Source organism: Peromyscus leucopus, chromosome 3 (genome assembly GCF_004664715.2).
Source record: "Peromyscus leucopus breed LL Stock chromosome 3, UCI_PerLeu_2.1, whole genome shotgun sequence".
Classification (NCBI taxonomy): Eukaryota; Metazoa; Chordata; class Mammalia; order Rodentia; family Cricetidae; genus Peromyscus; species Peromyscus leucopus.
This window is the reverse complement of record NC_051065.1, coordinates 125,293,537-125,318,563: the sequence shown is the minus strand read 5'-3', so window position 1 is coordinate 125,318,563 and position 25,027 is coordinate 125,293,537. Positions and strand designations below refer to the sequence as shown.

Genomic DNA, 25,027 nt, shown 5'->3' with positions numbered 1-25,027 from the left:
TATTTCTACTTTACACAGGAACAGTTGAAGCCACAGCAAGCTAAAACCGTTTCCCTGCAGTTACACAATAACCAGAGATCAGTATATGGTAGCAGCTACCTGTTTTAAGAAAGGACATGGCCTGATCTCACAGGAAGCACTGGATGTCAACGCCTTCTCTGCACTTTATTGGCATGTGATCCTGTCCTAGTCAATTCTTTGTCTGGACAGGAGAGTTATGGGGGTGGTACCCCCACTGCTCCTAGTAGACAGAGTCCTAAGAAAAGAGTGAATCAACCATCATTCCTGCCAACTGGAGGAAGGTAACAGGAAGGGTGAGGGCAGAAAGCCCATGTGCTACCCAGCAGACAGGCTCGGGAGACTGGATTCTGTGGAAGGCAGAAGAGGAAGGAGCTGGCAGAATTGACAATGAGTCCCTTAGAAGGGGAGGCATCCTTAAGCCAAGTTTCATCTCCCCAAGTGCTGCCTGGGATGAACCCTGCAGGCCATAAGTAGGTGTGAGAACACACAGCACACACACATGTTCCTCTTTCTGCCCTTCTTGCTTCTCTTTCTAGTGTACAAAGAGCATTTTTAAACTTGAAAGCTTTTTGATTCCTCCAACAACCCGAATACCAAACTGAGGTTTTGTGCCTAAGTGAAAGCCTGCTGAACTGACTCAAGATAAAGGTTGAAGTGATGGTGCCTTAAAGGATGACCCGTGTCTGCAAAAGAAGTCCCCAGTGACTGGCATGTTACCTTTAGACTTTAACTGGACCTCCTTAAGCCACCTCCCTCAGGGCCTGCCCTGTGGGGCCGAGAGCAGATCTACTGCAAAGGCACACAGAGGAGAGCGCAGGCTGGAGATTCTTAAAAACTCTTGTACTCGACAAGGCAGTCAGGCCTGGCACATTATCCTAGAAATATCTGTGCAGGAAAAGCAGATGACAGTCCTTCCAGAGGATGTAAACAAAGTCCTGGGCTCCTTTAAGACTGCTTCCTGTGGCACTCTTCTCTGGCCTGGACTGTGTTTATCACAGCTTGAGAACTCCACTAAGGATTTAAGAGCCAGGAGTCCTGGTGCGAGCACAGTTGTGGGGTCAATGTTCACAGAAGTATGGTAATGGTCTGCTGTGTTCTCAGTTAGGGGTTGTAGCACACGTTCTCATTTCCCAGATAAATCTGCTGGGCAGACACTGACTGTGAGCAGAGTAGAGTGGATGTGGGGCATATCCAGTGAACTAGAATAGGGTTAACTAAGCCTTATGAAGGGCCTCCGTCGATGTGGTCTGGCAGGTGTCTTTCACACACTGACAACTGGTCAGTATTCGCTGGGTCTGGGTTCACCAAGGACAGCAGAGTGGAAATGAGTGGTGAGGGGCAGGAAATCCTGAATGCTGAAACATTTGGACACTGTGCCAATGCAAAGGGCACAAGTGCTCCCAAGTCCATAGAGAAGGTGAAGAAGACTAGGTATTGAATAAGGAGCAAAATAATGCCATACGACCTATTTAATAGAGGGCATCTAACAAAGTTGTGAACAGGCCAGCAGTAAGGTGGTATAAGGGGAGAACTGTGCTCATCATGGAGGTCGGATAACAGAAAAGTCTGGAAAGAAAACAACTACAGAAGAGAGACAGAGAAGGGCTACAAGATGACAGTTCATAAAGGTCAGCAGGAGTGAAGAGGGTGGGAGAAAGGAAAGGTGCGTGAGCAGAGGGAAGAGGCCAAGGTCAAAGGTCAGAATCCAGGAACTATAGAATGGAAACACCTGCACTCTTAGAAAGTTAGTGGCACAGTCATGTTGGAAAGTACCCAAGCACAGTGGAGATGAACACCTTCGGAGAGAAGGATGAACAGAACCTAGGGGATGACAGGTACTAAAGTTCACTACTAATGGCAGCAAGATTGTGGAACAGTGAAAACTACTGCCTGGTTGGAAGAGTGTAGAGAATACTGTGAAGTGCAGAGATGAAGATGCACGTGGCATCATGAGACGCTGAGCTGGGCTTTGGAAGCTGGAGAAGATCTGCAGAAAGGTAGGCATGAGTTAGGCTAACATGAGATAGGGAAAGGCATAAGGAATTGGGATAGATATAAAGACAGAAGTCACCTAACTACAAATAGGTTCAAGGCCAACCTAATCTACAGAGTGAAACTCCATCTCAAAAGAAAACAACACTGAGAAGTAGAGATCTACCATCCTGAGCACATACAGATGTTCTTTCATAAAACATTGTGTGGCCAATGAAGAGGGTGTGAGGAAGCATGCCTCAAACACTGAAGTTTTTATAAAATAATAGTTATGTTTCTATGCCTTCGCAGTCTTTAGAAGGTCTTCATTCTGAAGGAGCTGATTAAAGAAGATAAAACACACACTGCCATTCAGTTTATCACACAGCTCCACTGATGGACATTCTAGAACATTCTGTCATTGTTTTCATCACAGACTCAGAGAAACACTTTGGACATCCTCTAACGGCAATGGAAGATTGTTGCAGCAATGGGCAGTGGTATGACATGAGCACTTATATTCCATTTTTCATTGCAGTAACAAACGCCACTATCTATTTCAATCATGCATTCACATAAATGTTTCCCCATACCCTGATCTTAAATATTCTGTTGTGCCCTCTTGACACACTGGGGACTTCTGTAATCTTTGCCCATAAAAATCACAAGCTTTTCTTGCTTCTTTTCCTTTTTTTCATTTTTCCATTTTGATATTTTAAGTCCCAAGAAAAGCCATTATTAATCAGTATGAATTGGGAGCTGCTCCTCAGTCTTCCACCATTATATGCTGAACAGACAACTGAGAAGTTTCAGTCTCAAGAAACGGCTCAAATGAGACGCTGGGGAACCCTTAGAGTCTACTGCTGAAGCGGGGGTCATATAATTCCAAGAATCTGAGCAGTGTGCAGTGAGCTGGCTGGCATTCTCTGACAGAGAAACTTCTCATTTTTAGACTTTCAGGCCTGGACAAAGGACCTGTGTTTCCTTCAAAGTCAAGGTTATTAGTAAAAGTCAGTGTTGGCCAAGAGAGAAACCATTCCACGTGTGGTTATTGCACATTTGAAGTATAGCTGCTCTGAGATGGGCTGTGAGTGTCAAATATATATTAGATTTCACAGATTTAGTGTAAGAAAGCATGTCATCTCATTCATATCTTCAATGTTTTATGCTAAAATTTTAAACCATTGTTAAATATTAATCATGCACTAAAATAATAATTTAGACATATTAGGGTTTAACTAAAGATAAGATTGAAGTTAATTTTTATATGTTTTAAAATATGACTTCCTGATATTGCATACACAGTTCTCAGTTCCTACCAGACAGTTGGTGGGCATTTTACAGCGGGCTGACACTTTCCACATGAACCACTAGGAGGCAGTGGTCAGGGCTGCTGAATTAAAAGGACTGAAGTTTCTCTGGTCCAAACTTTAGTGTCCTCATTTATTAAATAGGAATGATGAGTGGCCGCCTCTTAGGAACGGTCAGACCTGCGCTGCTCATATGCAAAGAGTGAGCACTGCATTCTACACTACAGAAAGAAGCATGGTTTTATAAAGCTAACTGCAATAACTCAAAAGCTGGCTCCAGAGAGGACCAGGGCACGGATGCTGAAGAAACAATAAATCCTGGCACTTCACCACACATTTGCAACATTCTCGCCCTTTTCTTGATTTCTGCTCATCACTCCTGGCCCAGCAGCCCATTAGGGGAGCAGAGGTTCGCTCAGATCCCTCTGAATGCAGAGCGGCTCTGCAGCTTTCTCACCACCTCCCTCTATCACTCAGCAAGCAACCTCCACATAATGAAAACAAACTGAACTGTGCCCTTCAGAAAGACTATTAGGAAGTCTACACAGGGCCAAGGCAAGCTCTTACACAGATTTATATGATGTAATCTGAGGCTGGGGAACTATTTAGGAAAAACAGGAATGAAGCATAAACAAGACAAGGAGTCTAAGTGCAGAGTTCAGTCCTGGGTCAGTCACAAGCCTAGGTCAGGGTCACATAGCTCTTGGAGGAGCCTTGGGTTCCTTACCTGTTGTTTTAAGAATTACATAGTACAGCTATACATACATATACACACACACACACACACACACACACACACACACACACACACACACATTACAAGTAGACTGTATATATAACTTAAGTTAGTTAGAAAGTACTACACAAATGTTAGCTATTAACATGCTTTCATTCACTAGATTCTGAGACTCACACTAAGACATGGCTGCTTCTCCCTATGCATGGCACTTCTTAGGATCCCCATTTCCTCTTCTCCACTCACACTGAGGTCTCATTGGAAGAGCACCATTAAAAACAAAGGCCCCAGAAACCACTCTAGTCTTACATGGATGAAAGCCATACTACTGATCTGGGTGATAACTTACTTTACTGAGGGGGGAAAGCCTTATACTGGTAAGTCAGTAGCTTTCCTCACTGCAAAGCAGCCATCACTACATTCTAAAGCATGCTTTCCTATAGTTTTAACTCAAATGTACTTATTGAAGAGGTCAGTGGAGACAGACTGGGTGGAAGATTAACATCTCCAGCTTGGTCCCCAGCAGGAGGAAACAGGACAGAACCACTGCCACAGAGCTGTTGTCCAGTTTGAGCACAGAACTCTGGAGAGCATTCTCGACAAGGAATCTTATTCTGTAGGCAGCCATTCAGGTTGGCTTCTTAGGAGGAAAGAAAAAAACCTCATTGAAAAGATTTCTGAAACTAGTGCTACAGAAGTCAGTTACCTAAGGAGATACCTGTGGGATTTTCTACCCACTCACTGAGCCACAAAAGCACACACAGACCCTCTAGTAATGTTCAAACTCAAGTTCTTACAACTTCCCACAATGACATGGTGTTCACAGAGGCTCTAAAGTGAAATAAAAGTGCTGCCTGCAGCTAATTAGCTGTCTCAGTAACTAGACTTCACCCTTTCCATGTGTTTTAATATGTTTTATTTTATTTTTTAAGATTTATTTTTATTTATGTGCATGTGTCTGTGTATGTTCACACATGCATGGGTGCCTGTGGAATCCAGAAGATGGCATCAGATTCTCTGGAGCTGGAGTTACAGGCAGTTATGAACTACCCAAAGTGGGGGCTGGGAACTGAACTCTGGTCCTCTGCAGGAGCAGTTCCTGCTTTTAACCATTGAGCTATATTTCTAGCCCCTCCTGAAAATTAGTCTAACTCCAAACAAGCCTGGCTTTTTTTTTTTAACCTTAATCCACACTGAGCATGAACCCTGGTCAGGCCCTTCATTTTACCCTCAGAGAACTCTGCTTTCCTGGAGGTCTATTGTGGAATGTTGGTCTTGGAATGGTTGTACCCCCTAGAGTCCTTCATAAAGGTTCACAAGGGACTAGAGCATAGGAAAGCTCTTTGTAGCATCCCCTTCTTTGTAACACAGCACATGCTAAGTTTCCTTGACTGTGTAACCCTTCTCTGTTCCCTGTGACAGACAATCCATGGGCTGATTCCAGAAAGACATTCCAAGAAATATAGCTTTTAACTAACAACAAATAGATTTAATTGCCAACAAAAGTGTGAAGACTATTCATCGCTAGGAAGAGGTATTGGTAGCACAATGAAACAAGGGTCTCTGGAACTCTCCAGGCCGCCCAGCCAGCAGAAGCCACTCTCCTTACTTCAGGAGATTCCCCAGATTGAAGAGTGCGCGGTTGTGCTGCGGATGGAGCTGCAGTGCCCTCTGGTAGTACATCTTTGCCTCTGCCACGTCCTTTGTCAGTGTCCCAAGGTTGTTCAGCGCACTTGCATGGCGTGGGTACAGCCTGGAAAATCAAAGTGTTAAAGACTTCTAAACAGGTATCTCAAGCATGCCACAGCCCAAATGCACCCTGAACTTTTCCTTGTAATGGGATGTCTGTGTTATATCTAAAGGCCAAGTGCTTTTGCAGCTGTAGGTATCTAAATAAATATAGCAAAAAGCAAAACTTTTAAACTCAGAGGTGTAAATAAATAAACCCCAACACAGCAAGAGTAAATAAAATGTTAATTTATAAGAGTAAACACATTTCAGTCCCTCAAAAGCTGATTACACTCCTTTGCCAAAGCATCTTCCCTGACCTGGGTGAGAACTTTTTGTTGAGGTCACACAGCTACCAGTTCCCTGTTCAATGCTTTCAGCTGGTGCAGGGTCCCCCTCAGGGAGGGATCTTTTCAAATATCTTTGGATCAGAACCTAATAATACTGCTTCAACCAAGAAAGGATGGAAATGTTTAATCATAGAAAGAAACACTTGATTGTTATGGAATATTTGTTAATGATGTGTTACATTCTTTTATGATGTGTAGCATTTGTTTAATGATGCAAAGATGTGTTGCATTCTTTTATGTTGCATTTATTTAACTCTGTGAAGCTGTGTTACTTTGCCTTCCTAAAATACCTGGTCTAATAAAGAGCTGAATGGCCAGTAGCAAGGCAGGAGAGAGAAATAGGTGGGGTGCCCAGGCAGAGAGAATAAATAGAAGGAACAAAAGAAGAAGGAGAAGACTCCAGGGGCCAGCCAGCCACACAGAAAGAGATGGAGTAAGAAGCAAAGAAAGTTATATAGAAAGATAAAATTCCAGAGGCAAAAGATAGATGGGATAAAATAAGAAAAGCTGGGTAGAAACAGGCCAAGCTAAGGCCAGGCATTCATAAGTAGAATAAGTCTCTGTGTGTTTATTTGGGAGCCGGGTAGTGGGCCCCCACCGAGTCAAAGAGTAAAAAGTAAAGAGTAAAATCCACTGTATTTGATCTTGACCCTCTTTCTCCATTCTCCCTCACTTTCCTTCCACTGGGCTTGATACAATTCTTAAAATCCTGAGAACTTAAAACAGCTCAGACACAAAAATTAGCATGCAATGAAGTAAAAGCCAGCCTTCCTAAAATTCAAAAGAAACAAAAAGCAGGGTGGCATATGTATCAGCAAACTAAATTATCCACACATTAAGGGAGGGAGGGGTCAATTCAGTCTTTCATTCAATATGGTAGAACCACCACACAGTCAGCCCTTTCTGACCAATCTGGAATGGGCATACTTAGCAGGCTAGAAGGCTTCCTCCACCTGTCACTTACCCATAGAGTTGACTTTTAATGTAGAAAAGCCAAGACAATGCTCACCCCAGTATGTGCTAATGTAAATGCAATTTGCAATTTGGCTAATGCAAAATTTTGAAGCATTTTCTCATATATCACCTCATTTAAAAATTCCTTGTGTAACGCTTTACCATTGAGGAAAGGGAGGCTGGGAAAAATGAGCTAAAGCAGCAGATCTCTCTCTCTCTCTCTCTTTCTCTCTCTCTCTCTCTCTCTCTCTCTCTCTCTCTCTCTCACACACACACACACACACACACACACACACACACACACACACACCAGAACCACTTGTTCTCTTAGGTGTTAAAAAGGCAAATTATTCCTGTTGATCCATTTGTTTTCCCAAATAATAAACGAGTCACTCAACCCTCAGCAAATAAATGAATTGCATTGAATTAGAGCTTCTATTTAGAATTTTTATTATTTCCTCTGAGCAAGTTGTGGTGGTATTGTGTTCCCCAGAATATTGTGCATGCTAATAAACTTATCTGGGGTCAGAGAACAGAACAGCCATAGAGGACAGGCAGTGGTAGCACACGCCTTTAATCCTAGAATTCCAGAGGCAGAGATCTACCTGGATCTCTGTGTGTTCAAGGATACAGCCAAGCATGGTGACTCACACCTTTAATCCCAGAAAGCGAGCCTTTAATCCCAGGGAGTGATAGCAGAAAGCAGAAAAGTATATAAGGCGTGAAGACCAGAAACTAGAAGCTTTTGGCTGGTTAAGCTTTCAGGCTTTCAAGAAGCAGTTCAGCTGAGATTCATTCTGGATAAAGACTCAGAGGCTTCCAGTCTGAGGAAACAGGATCAGCTGAGAAATTGGTGAGGTGAGGAAGCTGTGGCCTGTTGTTTCTCTGATCTTCCAGCATTCACCCCAATACCTGGCTCCAGGTTTGTTTTTATTAATAAGCCCCTTTAAGATTCCTGCAACAGCAAGTCACTTAAATTATGACCAATAGGAACCAGTTCTCAGAGGGGGAAGTGAAATCAATGCAACATGTAAAAGGATGGCTTCAGAAATAGTTATTTACTATAAAACATTGGACCTCCCCCTCATCTTAAAATCATCATGACTGTTAGGTCCAAAAGAAACTCCATACAAATGGCTGTCTGTGGTGCTGTTAGGATACCATGCACATGCTGGCCACCAGGCTCTATCTGTTACTGAGTCTGGTGTGACTATTTAATCATACTGTGACATTCTGAGACTGTTAATAAAATCAGCCTTGGATCAGGGGTGGAGCCAGCAACTAGTTGACAAGAATTAGTCATAGAGAGTGTGGAGGACCCAGGAATATGTATAGGGAGACCCACAGGAAGGAGTAGGGAGGGACTTAGAGAAGAAGGGATGCTCTCTTGCTGTGTCTCCAGCCAAAAAGGAAGGTCAGTTGGTTGCTTCTCAGCTTCTCTGAGCTAGCAGGTTCTCACCCCAATATCTGACTCCCGAGTCTTTCTTGGTAGATAGAGTAACTTAGATAAAAATAACAGGAGTCCTTGCTGGCATGTGTGAGAACCAATAAAAAATAAGTTTTAATTATGGTGCCTAAGAGATCCATGAAACAAAAACGCCTCTGATCTGCAAGTCCCTTGCCTAAGGACAGATACTTCCTGAAATGCTGGAGGCTGTTGTTTATGGGAGGTAACAAGGCAAGTTCATCTGATCATCTGCACCTCACATGCTCGATCACATGTGGGCAGGAAATAGGTCAGGATGTGCGCTTACCACTGATTGGACCCCATGGGAAATGTGGTGAATCATGAGTTTTGCCTTTTTAAGCTCCTGCAAACTGTGACTTGGGGCTACATCTAGAAACCCAGAGATAGATCTGGCCAGAAAGTCCATCAACCTGGCCAGTATTCAATTAAAACTTGCTTCAAATTTGGCTTTAAATTGTGATAGTGGTCTTATTCTCCACTGGTGGGATTAACACACCCTGGCTCTTCTTGGCTCTTCTCACCCATTCCCTATCCTAAAGCTCTCCAACTCATGGGCTTCCCTTCCCTAGCGTCTCATTCCCTCATAACCCTACTATTTTGGCCACATGCTCTCTTAGCTCCTCCTCCTTGGTCTCCTGTACCCTTATTCTCATTCTCTCTCTCTCTCTCTCTCTCTCTCTCTCTCTCTCTCTCTCGTCTCATGAACAAGTCCATTCTGCTGGCCATGTTCTGTCTGCTACTTCCTCTCCCTGCCCTGGACACTTCCAGATGGCTCTGGCTATACTCTCCTTCATGTTTACAATAAAAACCTTCCCCTCAACCATACCTTGGGAGCAGTCATGTCTTCAGTTTATACCATTATCTCTTCAAGAAGCACACATTGTATGGGAACTAGCTAGAGTCAACAACACTCAGTAACCTATAAGAAGTGAACTCCTGCTTTATGAGTTTCTGTTTGTAAGGTTTGTATGTGTATATGTGTGTACATGTAGATGTGTGCGTGTGTCTGTGCAGGGAGGATGCTTAGTGTCCTGCTCTATCACTCTCTGATTTCTTTGAGGCAGGGTCTCTCATCGAACCTGCAGCTAGGCTGGTGGCCAGCAAGCCCCACTAATCCAGTCTCCACCCACACAGTGCTGAGGTTTTAGGCATAAGCAGCCATACTTGGCTTTTTATGTGGGTGCTGTGATCTGACCTCAGGTCATTGTGCTTGCTCATCAAGAACTCTTGCCCACTGTGCCCTGTCTGCAAAGGCCCATAGATATAGCTGTTTGAGATTAAAGTTTGTCCTTATATTTTGTTTTACTCGTGTATTTTAAAATTTAAACGTCAAGAATTTAAAGGTTTAAAAGGGTAAGTTTTTACCCTTTCAGTACCTTACCAGTAATTTTATTGTTCAAATAACATTGATTTATGTGTTATAGTTTGCAACTCCCTTCCAGAGCCATAAACACCTAACCAAGTGTCTGATTTTCATGCCACACATTAATTTATTTGAGGTTAACTAAGGTTGGTTGTTTATTTTCTATTTCCAGTTGAGAAAAAAAAAAATATCACAAAGAAAAACATGACTAGGAAAACTCTACCTCTACAAATGAAGCTCAATTTCACTTCCCTTCAGGCATGGACAGACTGCTAATCCTGCATAGTTTAAGAGCTTGGTTCCTTCTGTGCCATTGATTCAATCATCCTGTCACCGGCGCGGCCTTAGGTGACACTGGTGATCTTCCCAGTTTGCTTCTTTGACTCTATGAAGTGATTACCAGCACTTAACCTGGTATCACTGCGGCTCTATTTTTGGCACTGAGTTCCTGATCCCCTGAAGAAAGCCTCAGGGGCTGAATAGGACCCCTCACCTCGTTCACCTCAGTGATCTCAGGGCTGCTGTGGAGGGACTCCACCCAGGGGTTTGGCTGAGGCTCTGCAGAGTGAAAACATTTTCTCCAAGCCCTCAGGAAGTGAGTCACTTGTAAAGGGTTTGTATTGTCCTGATTCCAGAGGTTTCACTTCTAAGGGTCGGGAAACCTACTGAACTAACACTTCTCTTCCCTTTTCAATAGGAATGGTTTGCACAACCCATGTTTCTCGGAGCCTAGGATGAGAGTGATGAACTTTGGATTGAGTGGCAGAGTGAACAGGAAACTGGTCCATGGGGAAAATACTGGACTAGGGGACAGATGTCAACTGCATGATGCTGAGTACGTGTGTGAGTAAATTGCTTTTGTAAAGTTTCCGTGTGAATGAATGAGATGACGGGCATAAAACATCCATCATCACAACTGCACTTTGGGGTCAGATGCAGGACCCTGGTGATCACATGCCAGGGACTGGGGAGATAGTTGGTAAAGTCCCTGTCACACAAGCATGCCAGTCTGAGTTGGGATTCCCCAATACTCATGTAAAAGCTGGACATGGAAGCCGGGCGGTGGTGGCGCATGCCTTTAATCCCAGCATTGAGGAGGTAGAGGCAGGCCGATCTCTGTGAGTTCGAGGCCCTCCTGGGCTACAGAGTGAAATCCAGGAAAGACACAAAGCTACACAGAGAAACTCTGTCTTGAAAAACCAAAAAAAAAAAAAAAAAAAAAAAAAAAAAAAGCTGGACATGGTTCCGCATGTCTGTAAACTTGGTCTTTGGGGAGCAGAAACAGGTGCGTTCCTAAGGCTTAATGGCTGCCTACTTGATACAGTCAGTGAGCTCTATGTTCAGTGAGAGACTGTCTCAAAAAACAAAAAACAAGGTGAAGAGAATGGAGAAAGGTACCTGACTTTAACCTCAGGCCCCCACTCTCACCTGCATGGGTGAACACACATGCACATGAAGAAACACACACCACCACTCATCCTCTTCGTTGCCTCTAGGGGCCTTTGAATTGCTCCTATCAGTCAAAATAACATCTATTCTTTCTCCATCACCAGCCCAGTGAACAAACATTTAAACCAGCTCCCATACATCTGTTCTTCCTGTGCTGTGCCCTCTCAGATACTAAGGCTAAGGAACCATTTCCATTTTGAGAATGTAGAGGTATTGTCAGTTCTTCACAGTAGGAATAATTGATCTTCACAGACCCAGCAGCATTTTCCAAAGCTTCTCATGTTTGCTCCACACTAAATGTAATTCTAGACCAGTTCTACAGCCCCAAGGTCGAGGGTCATTCAAAGTCCTGTGTGCCTTCTGAGTGGCAGGTCCACGTGCTCCTGGGTCTCTGCTGTAATGGCATTTCTCAGCATGAACATACACTGGCTGGTGGGCTAACTCAGAGACAACAGTGGACAGGAAGATGTGTCTGTGTTCCTAATCAACAACTTCCAGCTAAAGGAATCATGGGGTGGGGAGGGCACATATTCTGAATGTCCATCTTGAGCATTGAGGATCATCACTGGCACACAATTTGAAGCAGGCATGCTGGGAAGTATCTGGCAATACCCAGATCAGCCCTGTACCAGGAAGAGCTATTCTGCCCTCACTGCCCACAGCACTCTGAAAAGCACCACTTGAAGGGTCCAGAAATACAGAAATATAAAATGATAAGCTTAAGAGATAAAAACTGACAGTCACCAGCTCTAAACGTTAACTGCTAACAATGGCTCTCTTTACAGCCAGCTCCTCTGTCAACAGCCAGGGGTGAACTTTTAACCCCTTTGCCCCTTATAGCCAACAACTGCCTGGACCAAAGTTAACTTTCAATATAGTTGTTTCTACATGACTTCTAGCATGCATCCCATACCTGATGTTCCTACGTAACTCCTAGCATGCACCCTGTGCCTACACTATAAAAGGGGGCCAGTACCTGCCTCCATTGCCACAGCCTCAGAATTCCAACATTGGCTGTGGTCTCAGATAGCTGATAAGCTTTTGTGCCTGCCCCAGTGTTTTGCTTTTTTAATTTTTCTGGAATAAAGTTTGCTTCTGGTTTAATAGACTTTGATGGTCTGTCCCCCATTACTGTGAGACCCTGACCCAACACACTGAGTGTGGTGGGGCTGTCACAAAGTGTCCTGTGACTGAGATGTTATACACTGTTGTTACACAGGCTTCCTCTCCACAAGTATTTCTTAAGAACCTACAGTGGGCCATGCTCTCTGTCAAAAGCCTAGAACAGCAAGACAACCTGCCCTTGCTTCTAGACAGTAGGAAACAGACAGAAAAAGTGGAAACAGTGAGCTGTGGGGAGCATGGAGAACACATGACTGGGGTTTCCTTGTTCCTAAGGTATTCTTTAATGAAGATGTATAAGGAGGGACAGTGATGGTGGGGACTGGGCCTGATGAAGGGGCAAAAGCAGGGAGAGAAAGAAAAGTATTGTGAGGGCTAGCATTATATTTTTAAGTTTTAATTACTGTGCTTAAGAGATCTAAAAACTAAAATTCCTCTAACCTGTAAGGTCCACTTGCCCAAGGAGAGATAACTTCCTGTAATGCTGGGGGTGTTGTTTATGTAGGATAACAAGTCACGTTTTTTCACTTCTATAAACAACGTTGGTTGCCCCAACTGCACAGGATGTGCTTGATCACACATAGGTGGGAGGTATGCAGGCAGGAAGTAAGTCAGGATGTATGCTTGGCCCCTATTGGACGAAGGGAGGAGCGGAAGTACATAGTCTTGTGGGTTTTATCTTTGCAAGTACCTGACTAACATAATTCGGGGCCATTCTCTGGGAATCCTGGGTATAGAACTGGTCAGTGTCTATATTCCTGACCAGTATTTAATAAAGCCTGCTTCAAATTTGGTTTAAAAATTGTGGTAGTGGTCTTATTCTCATCCAGTGGGATTAACAGAGTTCTGACAGAACACAGTCCAAGAAAGAAGCTGTGTGAGAAGATTTCTGAGAGCTTGTGAGAAAACTCCAAGTAAATAAGAGTCTTGTAACCTCTGTTCCTCATGGGTTGTTCTTGGAATGTGCTTTCGTGCCCCTCCCGGGTGTGATAGCAGGAGCGGGTTTACTCCAGATTACCCGTCATCCTACCCATTATTATTCAGAATGATGTTCCTATGCACAAGTACAAGCTAAACTCATGTGACCTTGTCCTGGGACTGTATACAACTTGAACTCAAGTGAACTTTGCTCATATGACTTGGCCTAACCCTCAGAACTCTCTCAGAATATAAACTGTCTGATGCTCTGAATAAAGTTGGCTATTGCATAAGACTTTAGTCCACCTCAGTTTTAGGCTCCACCCTCCCAGGCTCACACTGCCAACTAGAGTGGCAGCAGTGTTCATGGAAAGAAAGTAAAGCCAAAGAACTCAGGGAATCAGAGACAGTTCACCAAGACAGGCAGGCTCTGCAGAGACGGTGAGTACTGGGTGTGCCGTGCAAGGGGAAGGATGTGGAAGTGCCCCGCGGCCTGCCAGGCACATGACTGCAATAGAGGGAGGACAGGCAATGCAGAGATACATCTAAGGGCTGAGCAGCACAAAGAGGCGAAGGGAAGTTTTCTGAAACAAAGTGAATACCCAAAAAGGAGTGGGAGAACTGTTTGTGAAGGGTTTTCAAAGGAAGAAGAATCTAAGGAAATACCAGGGAGACCAACAGCATGTATCATCATGCTCAAACCAAACCAGGTATAGAAGAGTGTGTACTCTGAAGATAAGGAGAGTCAAATGCTCCAATAGGGGATTCCACAGGCCTAACTGCTGGGAAGCAGCTGCTGACAGTGGACAGAGCAGCCCCAACGGTCCCAAGAAGAGGGCCTGAGGGAGCAGAAGGACACAGAGAAGAGGCTGTGGCTCTCTACAAGATTGTGTCACTTGAGAGGCAAAAGATGAACAGGCCCACTAGCCTACATGGCAAATGAAGAAGAAATAGAGACAGACTTATGTGCAGGGTTGTTTAAAATTGGAGCATTTACAGAGCAACAGGTGCCAGATGAAGAACAGTATAGTAGTTTGAATGTAACTGCCCCATAATCTCACAGGGAGTGGCACTAGTAGGAGGTGTGGCTTTCTAGTACTGGGTGTGGCCTTGTTGGAGGAAGTGTGTCACTGTGGGGATGGGCTTTGAGGATTCTCATGCTCAGGATACCACCCAGTGTGTGAGCCGACTTCCTGTTGCAAGATGTAGCACTCTTAGATCTGTTACAGAAACAGATTTAAATAAAGGATTGCAAGTCAGATGATTTCAACACTAGATGTGATAGGATCCTGAGCACAAAACAAGAAAGAAGTAAAGGTACAGAGATACACTGGTGGATAAAATTCTTGCTGCTCAAGTATAACAATCAGAGTTTGGGTCTCCAGAACCCAAATAGATGCCAAATAAGCATGGAGAGACAGGGAGGCCTCAGTGTAAATTGGCTAGCTAGATTAGCTGTATCCATGAACCCAGGGGTCCTAGCTCAATTAATAAGTTGGACCTTGTCTTAGTTACTTTTCTATTACTATGATGAGACACCACAACTAAGTCACATTATAGAAGAGTTTATTTGGAGCTTACAGTTTCAGAGAGTTAGAGTACATGACCATCATAACAGGGAGGCAGATTGACAGGCATGGTGCTGGAGCAGTAACTGAGAGGTCACATCTTGAGACACAACCAGGAAGTGGAGAGAGAGAGAGAGACTTCAAATGACAAAAGTCTTCTTGAAGCCTCAAAGCCCTCCCACAGTGACACACCTCCCCCAACAAGGCCACATCTCCTAATCCTTCCCAAACAGTTCCACCAACTGGGGACCAAGCGTTCAAATATCCAAGATTATGGGAGCCGTTCTCATCAAACCACCACAGACCTCAATTAAGGAAACATCATCCTTGGACCTTACACCTGGTACACACATACACCCGTACAAACATATGTGTACATACATGTTCAAACACCACCCACATACATACATGCCAAAATAAGAGGGGAAAAGAACACAATCTTTGCAGAGAAGAAATTTGCTAAAGGAGTTGAATCATTGGCTTGTGGAAGCAGTAACAACTAAGTTTGAATCCTGAGGCAGTCTGTCACAGACCGACACTCTCCTTCCAGTGTGGCAATCTCTATGAGAACCTTCAGCTCACTGAAATGAGGTTCATTCACACTATGCTGCGTCATCTGCCGGACTCAGAAGCTCTGGATTTAAGCTTGAATCTCATCTGAAGGAGATCACCTCACAGAAGCGTTGATGGTAAGGTTTGAACAAGCTTCTGGACATAACGGCCCAGACAGACTGATTAAGTGTCCTCATCACAAGCCCAGCTCCTGGCAGTGTGGGTCCAGGTAAAGGAGCAAAGACCTGGTGTAAATCTCAGCTGTTTGTTAGAAACTACAGGTTTTATTGATAGTTATTGCAGTCTTTTAATTTTTACACTATACTTGTTAGATTTTATAAAAATTTCACGAAATTTACACAGTTTAAAACACAGATATTAGCCGAGCATGGTGGTTGTGGTGGTTTGAATAAGAATGGCAGTGGTGGTGCACGCCCTTAATCCTAGCACTTGGGAGGCAGAGGCATGTGGATCTCCGAGTTCTAGGCCAACCTGGTCTACAGAGTGAGTTCCAGGACAGCAAGAACTTAACAAAGAAACCCCGACTTGAAAAACCAAAACCAAACCAAACCAAAGAATGACCTCTACAGGCTCAGGTACTTGAAGGTTTAGTAGGATTAGGTGGTGTGACTTTGATGGGGATGTGCTTTGCAGTTTCAAAAGCCCATGCCAGGCCCAGTCCTCTCTCTCTCTCTCTCTCTCTCTCTCTCTCTCTCTCTCTCTCTCTCTCTCTCTCTCTCTCTCTCTCTCTCTCTTCCTGCTGCCTATAGATCAAGACATAAAACATAAAAACCCTCATCTCCAGGGCCATGCTTGACTGCATACCACCATGCTCCCCACTATGTATGATAATAATGGACTAATACCATGAAACTGTAAGCAAGTCCCAAGTTGAATGCTTTCTTTTATAAGAATTGCTTTGGTGACTGTGTCTCTTCACAGTAATAGAACAGTGACAAAAACAGAACTTGGTACCAGGGACTAGGGCATTGCTGTAACAGGCCTAGTATTGACTGTGTCACGTTATTCATGGTAAGTCTTATGCAGATCTACCATAAAAAGGAGCAAAGAAAAATACAAAGCACAGTTTGAAGAGAAAAGGAGCACATGGAAATGTAATGTTGGAGACAAGTCTAGTGCTCAAGGATATACAAAGTTTAAAGAAGGCCCAATGCTAGATGGAATAAAGAGAGTGGTGACCTCGGAGCAAGACCCCACCCAGCTAAGCTTCCAATTTGTGAAAAGGAATTAAAGAAAAGCTTAAGCAGCAAGGGAAACAGAAAGCTGACACAAATGTAATTGAATGAGGTGGCCATGTTCTAGCCCCAGAAAGCAACAAAACTTGGCAGTTTTAGCCACATGGCTCTGGCTTTAGAGTCAAGGATACAAGAAAGAGGTTGTGGAATCTCCCTCTGTGGCTAAGGGAAACTTCTGAGGCCAGGTATGCACCAGGGATGTCCATGAATGGAGGCCCAGACCAGCCATTGTATGAAGCTGTGAAGGTGAAGCCTGGATTGCCTTGGAGACCCTGTTAATATTCTGATCCTGCCCCATGGGGCCACCCTGTGTCCGGATGTAAAAGTCTCCTTTTAAAGAAAAACTCTGCCCCTTTCTCTCACTTTTTCAGCCTTTTCCTCTCAGCACCCCCCCCCCCTCTTTCCCTTCCTCTCTTTCTGTCTCTCTGCCTCTTTATCTCTCTATTATAATAAACTCTCCATGTGGATGCAGTGTCTGGGTTGTGTATCACTGGCCACTGCATCTGCCCAGCATGTTTCCCTGCACAAGCGGGATACCCTGGGTGGGGGGGAGTACTGCATAATAAATCATAACAGACTACAAGATGTTGGAGATTTCAGAGCTGTGGGATACCTCTCAAGGAAAGCTGTAGACTGGGTTTGGAACCAGTCTAAGAGAGAGAAGTGTGTTGCAGTCAACAAAGCTGAAAGGAGTTGGAGATTAAAGAACACTTTGACATCAGACATGGAGATGCAGAGTTTGGAGTTTGCCCAGCTGGTTTTTGGTCTTGCTTTGGTTCAGTATTTCCTCATTATGCTCCCTTTTGGAATGGTAATGTATATTCTGTGCCATTGTATGATGGAAGTATGTGATCTGTTTTTTTCATTTTGATTTTACAGGGGAATTACAGTTAAGAGAATGCCTTGAGTCTCTGAAGAGGCCTTAGACTTTAAACAATGTTAAAACTGACATACATTATGGGGTCTTTTGAAGTTGGACTGAATACATTTTGCATTATGATACAGGTAACAACCTATGGAGGCCAGGGAATGAAATGTGGTGGTTTGAATAAGAATGGCCTCTTCAGGTTCATGTATTTGAATGCTTAGAAGGATTAGGAGGTGTGATCTTATTGGAGGAGGCATGTCCCTGAAGGGGTGAGCTTTGAGGTTTCAAAAACCCATGCCAGGCCCAGTATCTCTCTCTCTCTTCCCTTTTGCCTGCCTGCCTCCCTCCCTCCCTCCCTCCCTCTTTTCCTGCTGCCTGTAGATCAGGATATAAATCTCTCAGCTCCAGGGCCATGCCTGCCTGCATGCCGCCATGCTCCCTACTATGATGATAATGGACTAATAATCCTCTAAAATTTTAAGCAATTTACCAATAAAATGCTTTCTTTTATAAGAATTGCCTTGGTCATCATGTCCCTTCATAGCAATGGAACCATGACTAAGACAGTGGTGGGCTACTATAATTTCAGTAGTGGGGAGGCTAAGGCCGAAGGCTTGTTCCAAGTTCAAGGCCAGCCCATGGTCTCCGTGACAGGTAGAACAGTAGGAGTGTTGACTATGGTTAGACTTTGTCTCTGAATGCTATGTGATGAATGATTTGGACATTATTTTAAGCCTGCTACAGGAATAATAATGAGATTTGCCATCTGTTTGAAGTAAGTGGCAATACCATCCTCATTAACACAAAGTCAAAAGTCTATTCTGATGAAATGTGATGAACTCTGAAACACTGAAGGTCCCATACATTTTGGGTAAGGGTTACCTTTCCTGTAAAGAAGCAGCATGTGCTGTTTGGAGCATGTGCCTTCAGTTTGGAGGCACTCGTTTCCAGCTGCCAGGATGTGGGTGCTACCAAGGCCCATCTCCTCTCCACCAGACACCTGGGGTGTAGTGCCTGGTGGCAAGGGGTTGTCTGCTGTGGATATCGCTCTATATAAATAAAACACTGATGGCCAGTGACCAGACAGGAAGTATAGGCGGGACAAGGAGAGAGGAGAATTGGGGAAACAGGAAGAAGGGGGAGACACTGCAGCCACCGCCAGGACAAGCAGCATGTAAAGACGCCGGTAAGCCACCAGCCACGTGGCAAGGTATAGATTTATAGAAATGGGTTAATTTAAGATATAAGAACAGTTAGCAAGAAGCCTGCCACGACCATACAGTTTATAAGTAATATAAGTGTCTGAGTGATTTATACGTGGATTGTGGGACTGCGGGGCTTGGTAGAACCTGGAGAGAAGCCCTCCAGCAACAGTTGTCTAGATTGATGTCTGCTTATGATGGCTCTGAGGGGTCAGCCCTGCTGCAGAAGTGCTCAGGGTCAGTGAGCCTGGTGCGGTTCAGTGCATCCCCACGCCCTTGTCCATCCTGCTCTCAGCTTCCTTCCTGAGTTTATGAGAGTGCTCTGGATGGATTTCCTGCATGCAAACCTCTGCCCTGAAGTCTATGTCCTGGGAAGCCTCATCCAAGCTAGTTAAACAGAAGTGAGACATGGGAAGAAAAAGGCAGCCTGAAAGCATGGACCTTGCCTGAAGATAAATAATGACACTTTCATTTTGAAACTCAGTTAATAAGTTGGCCACAATTTTACTAAAATTCAGTATTTTTCTAAAGCAATGTTAATTCCTTAAACTTTATGAACATGAGACATAATAAATAACACCTACAGATGTGTATATATGTGCATATATGCATGTGCATATCTGATATATGTGCGCACGTGTATATGTGTATGTACATGCGTGTGTGTGCATGTGTATGTAGATTAAGAAGGTAATTTATTCTTAGTTCATCAACATGAAAAAACGAAAATAATTTCAAGCACCTACTTGTGATATTGAAAATTTCTTTAGAATTTCACAGATAAAAATGCAACACCAGCCAAAGAAACCATCTCCTCCTGGCTAAACTTGGTTAATAAACAATATTGGGATTTTAATTTTTTTCCAGAGACACAAGGCATGTAGTGTCGTGGTCACAAGAAAGACATTTAAAATGTTTCCTCAGCACAGATTGTAAAGGAGCTTTTAGAAACACTCGCTGACTCCTGACTTTTAATGACTGAACTCCAGCAGCTTATAAACAGAATTTTAAAGGAATTACAGGGAGCTAATGCCGGCAGACTGGAGGCATCAAGAACAGTAGTTAACTAGACATCTCAGGTTTCCTCAGACTCTAATGTCAACCATGCTTCTTCAGTACTCATTCCTCTATTAGTTCGTTTTCCCACAGACACTTAGCTCAATCTAATGGGATCTCCTTGTAGAATTCCAGTCATCCCATGAAGGAGGAAATACAAAGAACTACATCAATGGGCTCTGTTCTCCTGACGAGTCTATACACTAAGCAAACTGCAATAGATTTCAGTTCAATTCTTTCTCATGCGTTAGCCGAACAGTTCCCTTTCTTGCACCTGTGATAAAACACCTGACAGACGCAACTGAAGGGTGAAAGCCTGGGGAAAGGAGGCTGCTTACTTGTACCTGGCCCCAAAGGGTAAAGCTGGCACTTAGCCAGCTTCCTCCTGTTCCCTTTTCATTCAGTTGAAGACCCCAGCTCACAGAGTGGCGCCAGCTACATTCAGAGTAGGTTTTCCCTCTTTGGAAACACCCTCACAGGCACACTCAGTGGTGCGCCTCATCAATGCCCCAGGTGTTTCTTAATCAGTCAAGTCAACAATGGAAATCAACCATCACACTGGAGATGTCTTTTGTACAAGAGAAAATTTAGTTATCCATTAGAAAAGAGCCTGGTCCATTGTGGGAACCTTCCTGTGGTGGTCTGAATAAGAATGGCCCCCATAGGCTCATATATTTCAATGCTTGAAGGGTTAAGAGGTGTGACGTTATTGGAAGAGGTAAGTCACTGGGGTGGACTTTCAGGTTTCAAAAGCCCATGCCATTCCCAGTTTCCCAGTTAGATTTTTTTTTTCTGCCTGTGTTTGTAGATCAAGGTGTAAGCTCTCAGTTACTGCTTCAGCACCATGCCCAGGTCTGCCTGCTGCCATGCTCTGCACATGATGGTCATGAACTCACCCTCTGAAACTGCAAGCACCCCCAAAGTTGTTTTTTTTTGTATAAGTTGCCTTGGTCATTGTATCTTAGCATAGTAACAGAAAAGTAACTAAGACATTTCCCTATGAGTTATTGATCAGGAAACCCCAGAGCACCCCACCAAAAAACCCAGGTTATTGGTTGCCCACCATAACTAGATGGTAAGAGCTTATTGCTGCAGATACAACACACTTTGGTTGGAGAGATCAAGCTGGAACTGATCTGAAAACTTCTTCCCTGCAGGCTAGCTTTCAAAGTGCCAGAAATGTTGTGTAGGCTGTTGGGGGAAAAAAACCCACCAGTGGAATTATCCTGTGATGAACACAGCACTGTATATAACAATATTGTCTTACCTGCCAGGCCAGATGTGCACAAAGGTTATGGATATAATCAATCATTTTGGACTGACTTTAAGTCCTGTTGCACAGGAAGGGAATTCATGCTTGGTGCTATAAACCTGGTCAAAATGTCCACCTGAGTGCCTTCAGTTTGGACATCATATCACCTGACTGCATTGTTGGAACTGTGGTGGCTAAATTTTAACTGTGAGATTAAGATGAAGCCATTCTTGTAAAAAGAGTTTCCAGCCGGGCGGTGGTGGCGCACGCCTTTAATCCCAGCACTCGGGAGGCAGAGCCAGGTGGATCTCTGTGAGTTCGAGGCCAGCCTGGTCTACAAAGCGAGTTCCAGGAAAGGCGCAAAGCTACACAGAGAAACCCTGTCTCGAAAAACCAGAAAAAAAAAAAAAAAAAAAAAAAGAGTTTCCCGAGTGGCAGAGGGTTGCAGTCCCTCTATCAGCATAGAATCCTGCACATAGAATGTGTCTGGGGATGACACATCTGTGTGAATGAAGGTTCCATGGAGCTTTCCTTCCTCCCTCCCTCCCTCTCTCCTCCTACCCTTCTCCATCTCTCTTTCTATCTCCCCCTCCTTTCCTCACCCCATTCTCCTTCTTTCTTTTTTGGGGATGGGAATGAGAATTTGGGCAATTCTTCACCACGTAGCTCTGGCAGGCCTAGAACTCACTATGTGACCAGGCTGGCTTTGAACTCCCAGCGGCACTCATGCCTTTGCCCCTCACATGCTGGGATTTCAAGTGTGCATCATCCTGCTCTGCCAGAAGTCCTGCTGATCCACCAGACAAAGGCAGACTTTAGTCTCTGTTCCAGGTGCTGGCTCTTGGACAGCACAGTTTAACAACCTGAATTTAACCATGCGGGGATTTAAACAGTGAGAAGCAGATCCCATAACTATCACCTGTAGTAAGACTGCACTTCAAAAAGCCTGTTGGTTATACTGTCAGATCTCTAGACAGCTTCTAAACCAAGTAAATGCTAAACTCAGATATGCCTAATAAAGGTGGGTTTTTTATTTACAGTATTCACTGCCTTGAAATATTTTACAAACAGGTAAAATATAAGTGTGGAAAGAAAACATAAGGAAAGTAGGTAAAAATTAGAAATACTTAAAAAAAAGAGGGTTTGTTCAAAAAATTGTCACTGATTTAGATGTGAAACAGCTGTAAAAGACTGGAGGAAAATAAGACAAAATCTCAACTAGTCTACTCAAATGACTGTAAGTTCCTTTAACTTGTATTCGACTCTAAAACAACAAAACTGTAATGACCTAATATGGGCACCGTCACTGCGAAATCGAATCTGCAGGCTCTTAAGGACTTCTTGTTGTTGTTGTTGTTGTTGTTACTAGAAGGCTTGTGAATGAATGCACATTTGAAATTCCAAGGCAAGATAAATTACTAAGAAGTATTCATGAGGCTGGCTGTGATGCATACCTATAATCCCAGCTATTCAGGAGGCTGAGGCAGGAGAATTGCAATTTCAAGATCAGCCTGTTGCAAAATCAAATGTAAAAGGTGGCTGGGGAGAGAAGGGCGGGTGGGGAAGGAGGGAGAAAGAAAAGGAGAAGGAAAGAAGGGGGAGGAAGAGGAGGGAAGGAGACCTGTTTTATGATTTTGTTTTTAACTGACTTTTACAACTAGTCAATAAACACACAAATCGCCAAGTACCCACTCCACATCTTCTACACATTGTTCAGGCAGGATCACCTCCTTCTTCCGGACATACTGGAGAAGGCATTGCTTGGGAGTTCTTAGGTGGGAACAGCACAGCTGGATTGTTGGGAGGTCTCTGAGCTTCCCTCCTATTACCTGCCACAAAATGGCAGGAATCTTCTTCTATTCCTATTATTCCTATTCCTATTATTCCTACTCCTATAATTCCTATTCCTATTATTCCTATTCCTATTATTCCTATTCCTATTATTCCTATTCCTATTCCTATTATTCCTATTCCTATTCCTATTATTCCTATTCCTATTATTCCTATTCCTATTATTCCTATTCCTATTATTCCTATTCCTATTATTCCTATTCCTATTATTCCTATTCCCATTCCCATTCCCATTCCCATTCCTATTCCAGCAGAAAGTTAGAAAGCTTGAGAGGCAGACAGTGGATACACCCATGTTTCTGGTTCTCTCAGATGAGAGTCTCAGGATTTAGTGTCAAAATTAAGTGTGAACTGGAAAGCTGCCCCTCACGGCAACACTTACATGCTTAGCATTTGTTGAAGACTTAAGGACAGGTTTCTGAGGTGGTGTACACATGACATGAAATGGCCCCACAGACCCAGGCGTTTGAACACTGGTCCTCAGGTAGAGGTGCTGTTTGAGCGACTTAGAGACTCTCTAGGAGGTATGGCCTCACTGAAGGAAGCAGGTCACTGGATGTGCTCTGAGGCTGACACCAGGCTCACCTTCCCCTCTGCTCTCTGCTCCTGCCAACACAGCAGGTAAATGCCACTGCCTGTGGGGTCTACAGGCTCATTTCAGTAGTTAGGGGGATTGAGGAACTGATTCCAGACCCCATGCCTTTAATTTGCTGCTTCCCCAGTCACTCTCTTCCTTGCTGTGGTAAAAGAAGAGCATGAGGTAATCTAGAGTTGAAGGAGAAGAGCCACTGGGTAGGAGATGAGTTGAGTCCCTCTCAGCAATTCCCACCAAGGAATAGCAGTACGGGTAATCTTCCAATCACCAATGATAAACAATTGTCTCGATTGTTCTGGGGTTTTCCTTTTTTGTCTAACACAAAGAGTGACAACTTATTTTAAAATAGAAAGTAAAACACTCCTATCTGCCAAAAGTTCATGGCAGAGGAGTCCATACAAAAATGAGATTTTAAATCAGAAATGTCTGGGATCCAGGTTGAGAGCATTAAATAACTCACTAATTTCAGCACTGGTTTTAAGCTTTGATTGTCATCCCCCATTCAGGGTGTATATTTCTTCTAGAAACAAATATTTATTTTTGTTGTTTCACAGGAAAGAAGCAGAAATAGCAAACCAGCAACTATAATTTTGTGGAATCATCTGCCAGAGAATTTTACTTCATATAAACCTTTGGCCCAGTTGTGGATCAGGGTCAGCGTTACTTTTCTATTTGAAGCTGACAGAATTTGTAAATGTGTAGAAAGTCTTTCTCGCATTAACACTGTTGGACGGACTAACTGCCTATTTCCTCCACTCAAGAATGTATGAGAAACCAAGAAACATTTACCATTAAGGCCAAAGCATACTTTATGTGTACCTGTCATGGACTATATCTTCTTTTTTCTATTTTGGCCTTTTTTTGAGGCAGGTCTCAATGGCCGATTAGTCTCATCTAATTGGCAATTTCTAGGCCATTGAAACTGTTTCAAAGCAAAGTGTACAGTGCCTAAGGAATGACATCTGAGGTGGATCCCAGGCCTCCACCTTATCATGTGCATACATATGCACCACCCCAGCATCTATAAACATAGAAAAGGGATGAGAGAGGCCTAAAGCTTTCAATATACACACTGTTAGAAGTTCATTAGAACAAGTATTCCTCCCCAAACTTATCAGTGTATTTTTAACAAGAAACTCCTGTTTTACATATTTGTATCCAGCTGAGTTTCACTCCACTGTGTTATGTGTAGCAATGACAGTATTTTTTTTTTACAAGATGTTGAACATGGAAGGTGTACAGGGCAGCTGTTCCAGCTTTGACCTGAAAGTACTTCCCCCATTGAGGCTTCTGGTAACTGTCACACCTATGAGGCGGGGCCGAGACGGGAGCCCTTAAGACCTGAGATCCAGATGAGATCTGGATGTGCCCACTCTCCTGGTTCCTGATAAGCCTGGATGTTGGATGGTAGACTGAGCAGAGTTCTCCAGAGAACAC

General features: G+C 43.7%; 1 protein-coding gene across 4 annotated transcripts in view; it reads right to left on the bottom strand.

Moving 5' to 3' along the window:
* Tmtc1 (transmembrane O-mannosyltransferase targeting cadherins 1) overlaps positions 1–25,027 on the bottom strand; it is a 217,429-nt gene that overhangs the window by 37,503 nt on the left and 154,899 nt on the right. For 3 of the 4 annotated variants that reach the window (XM_028892401.2, XM_028892403.2, XM_028892400.2), the window contains one exon: positions 5,648–5,791. The exons of the other annotated variant lie outside the window; for it this stretch is intronic. In XM_028892401.2, the coding sequence (XP_028748234.2) occupies positions 5,648–5,791 (144 nt within the window). The remainder of the gene's footprint in view (positions 1–5,647; positions 5,792–25,027) is intronic. 4 annotated transcript variants of the gene reach the window in all.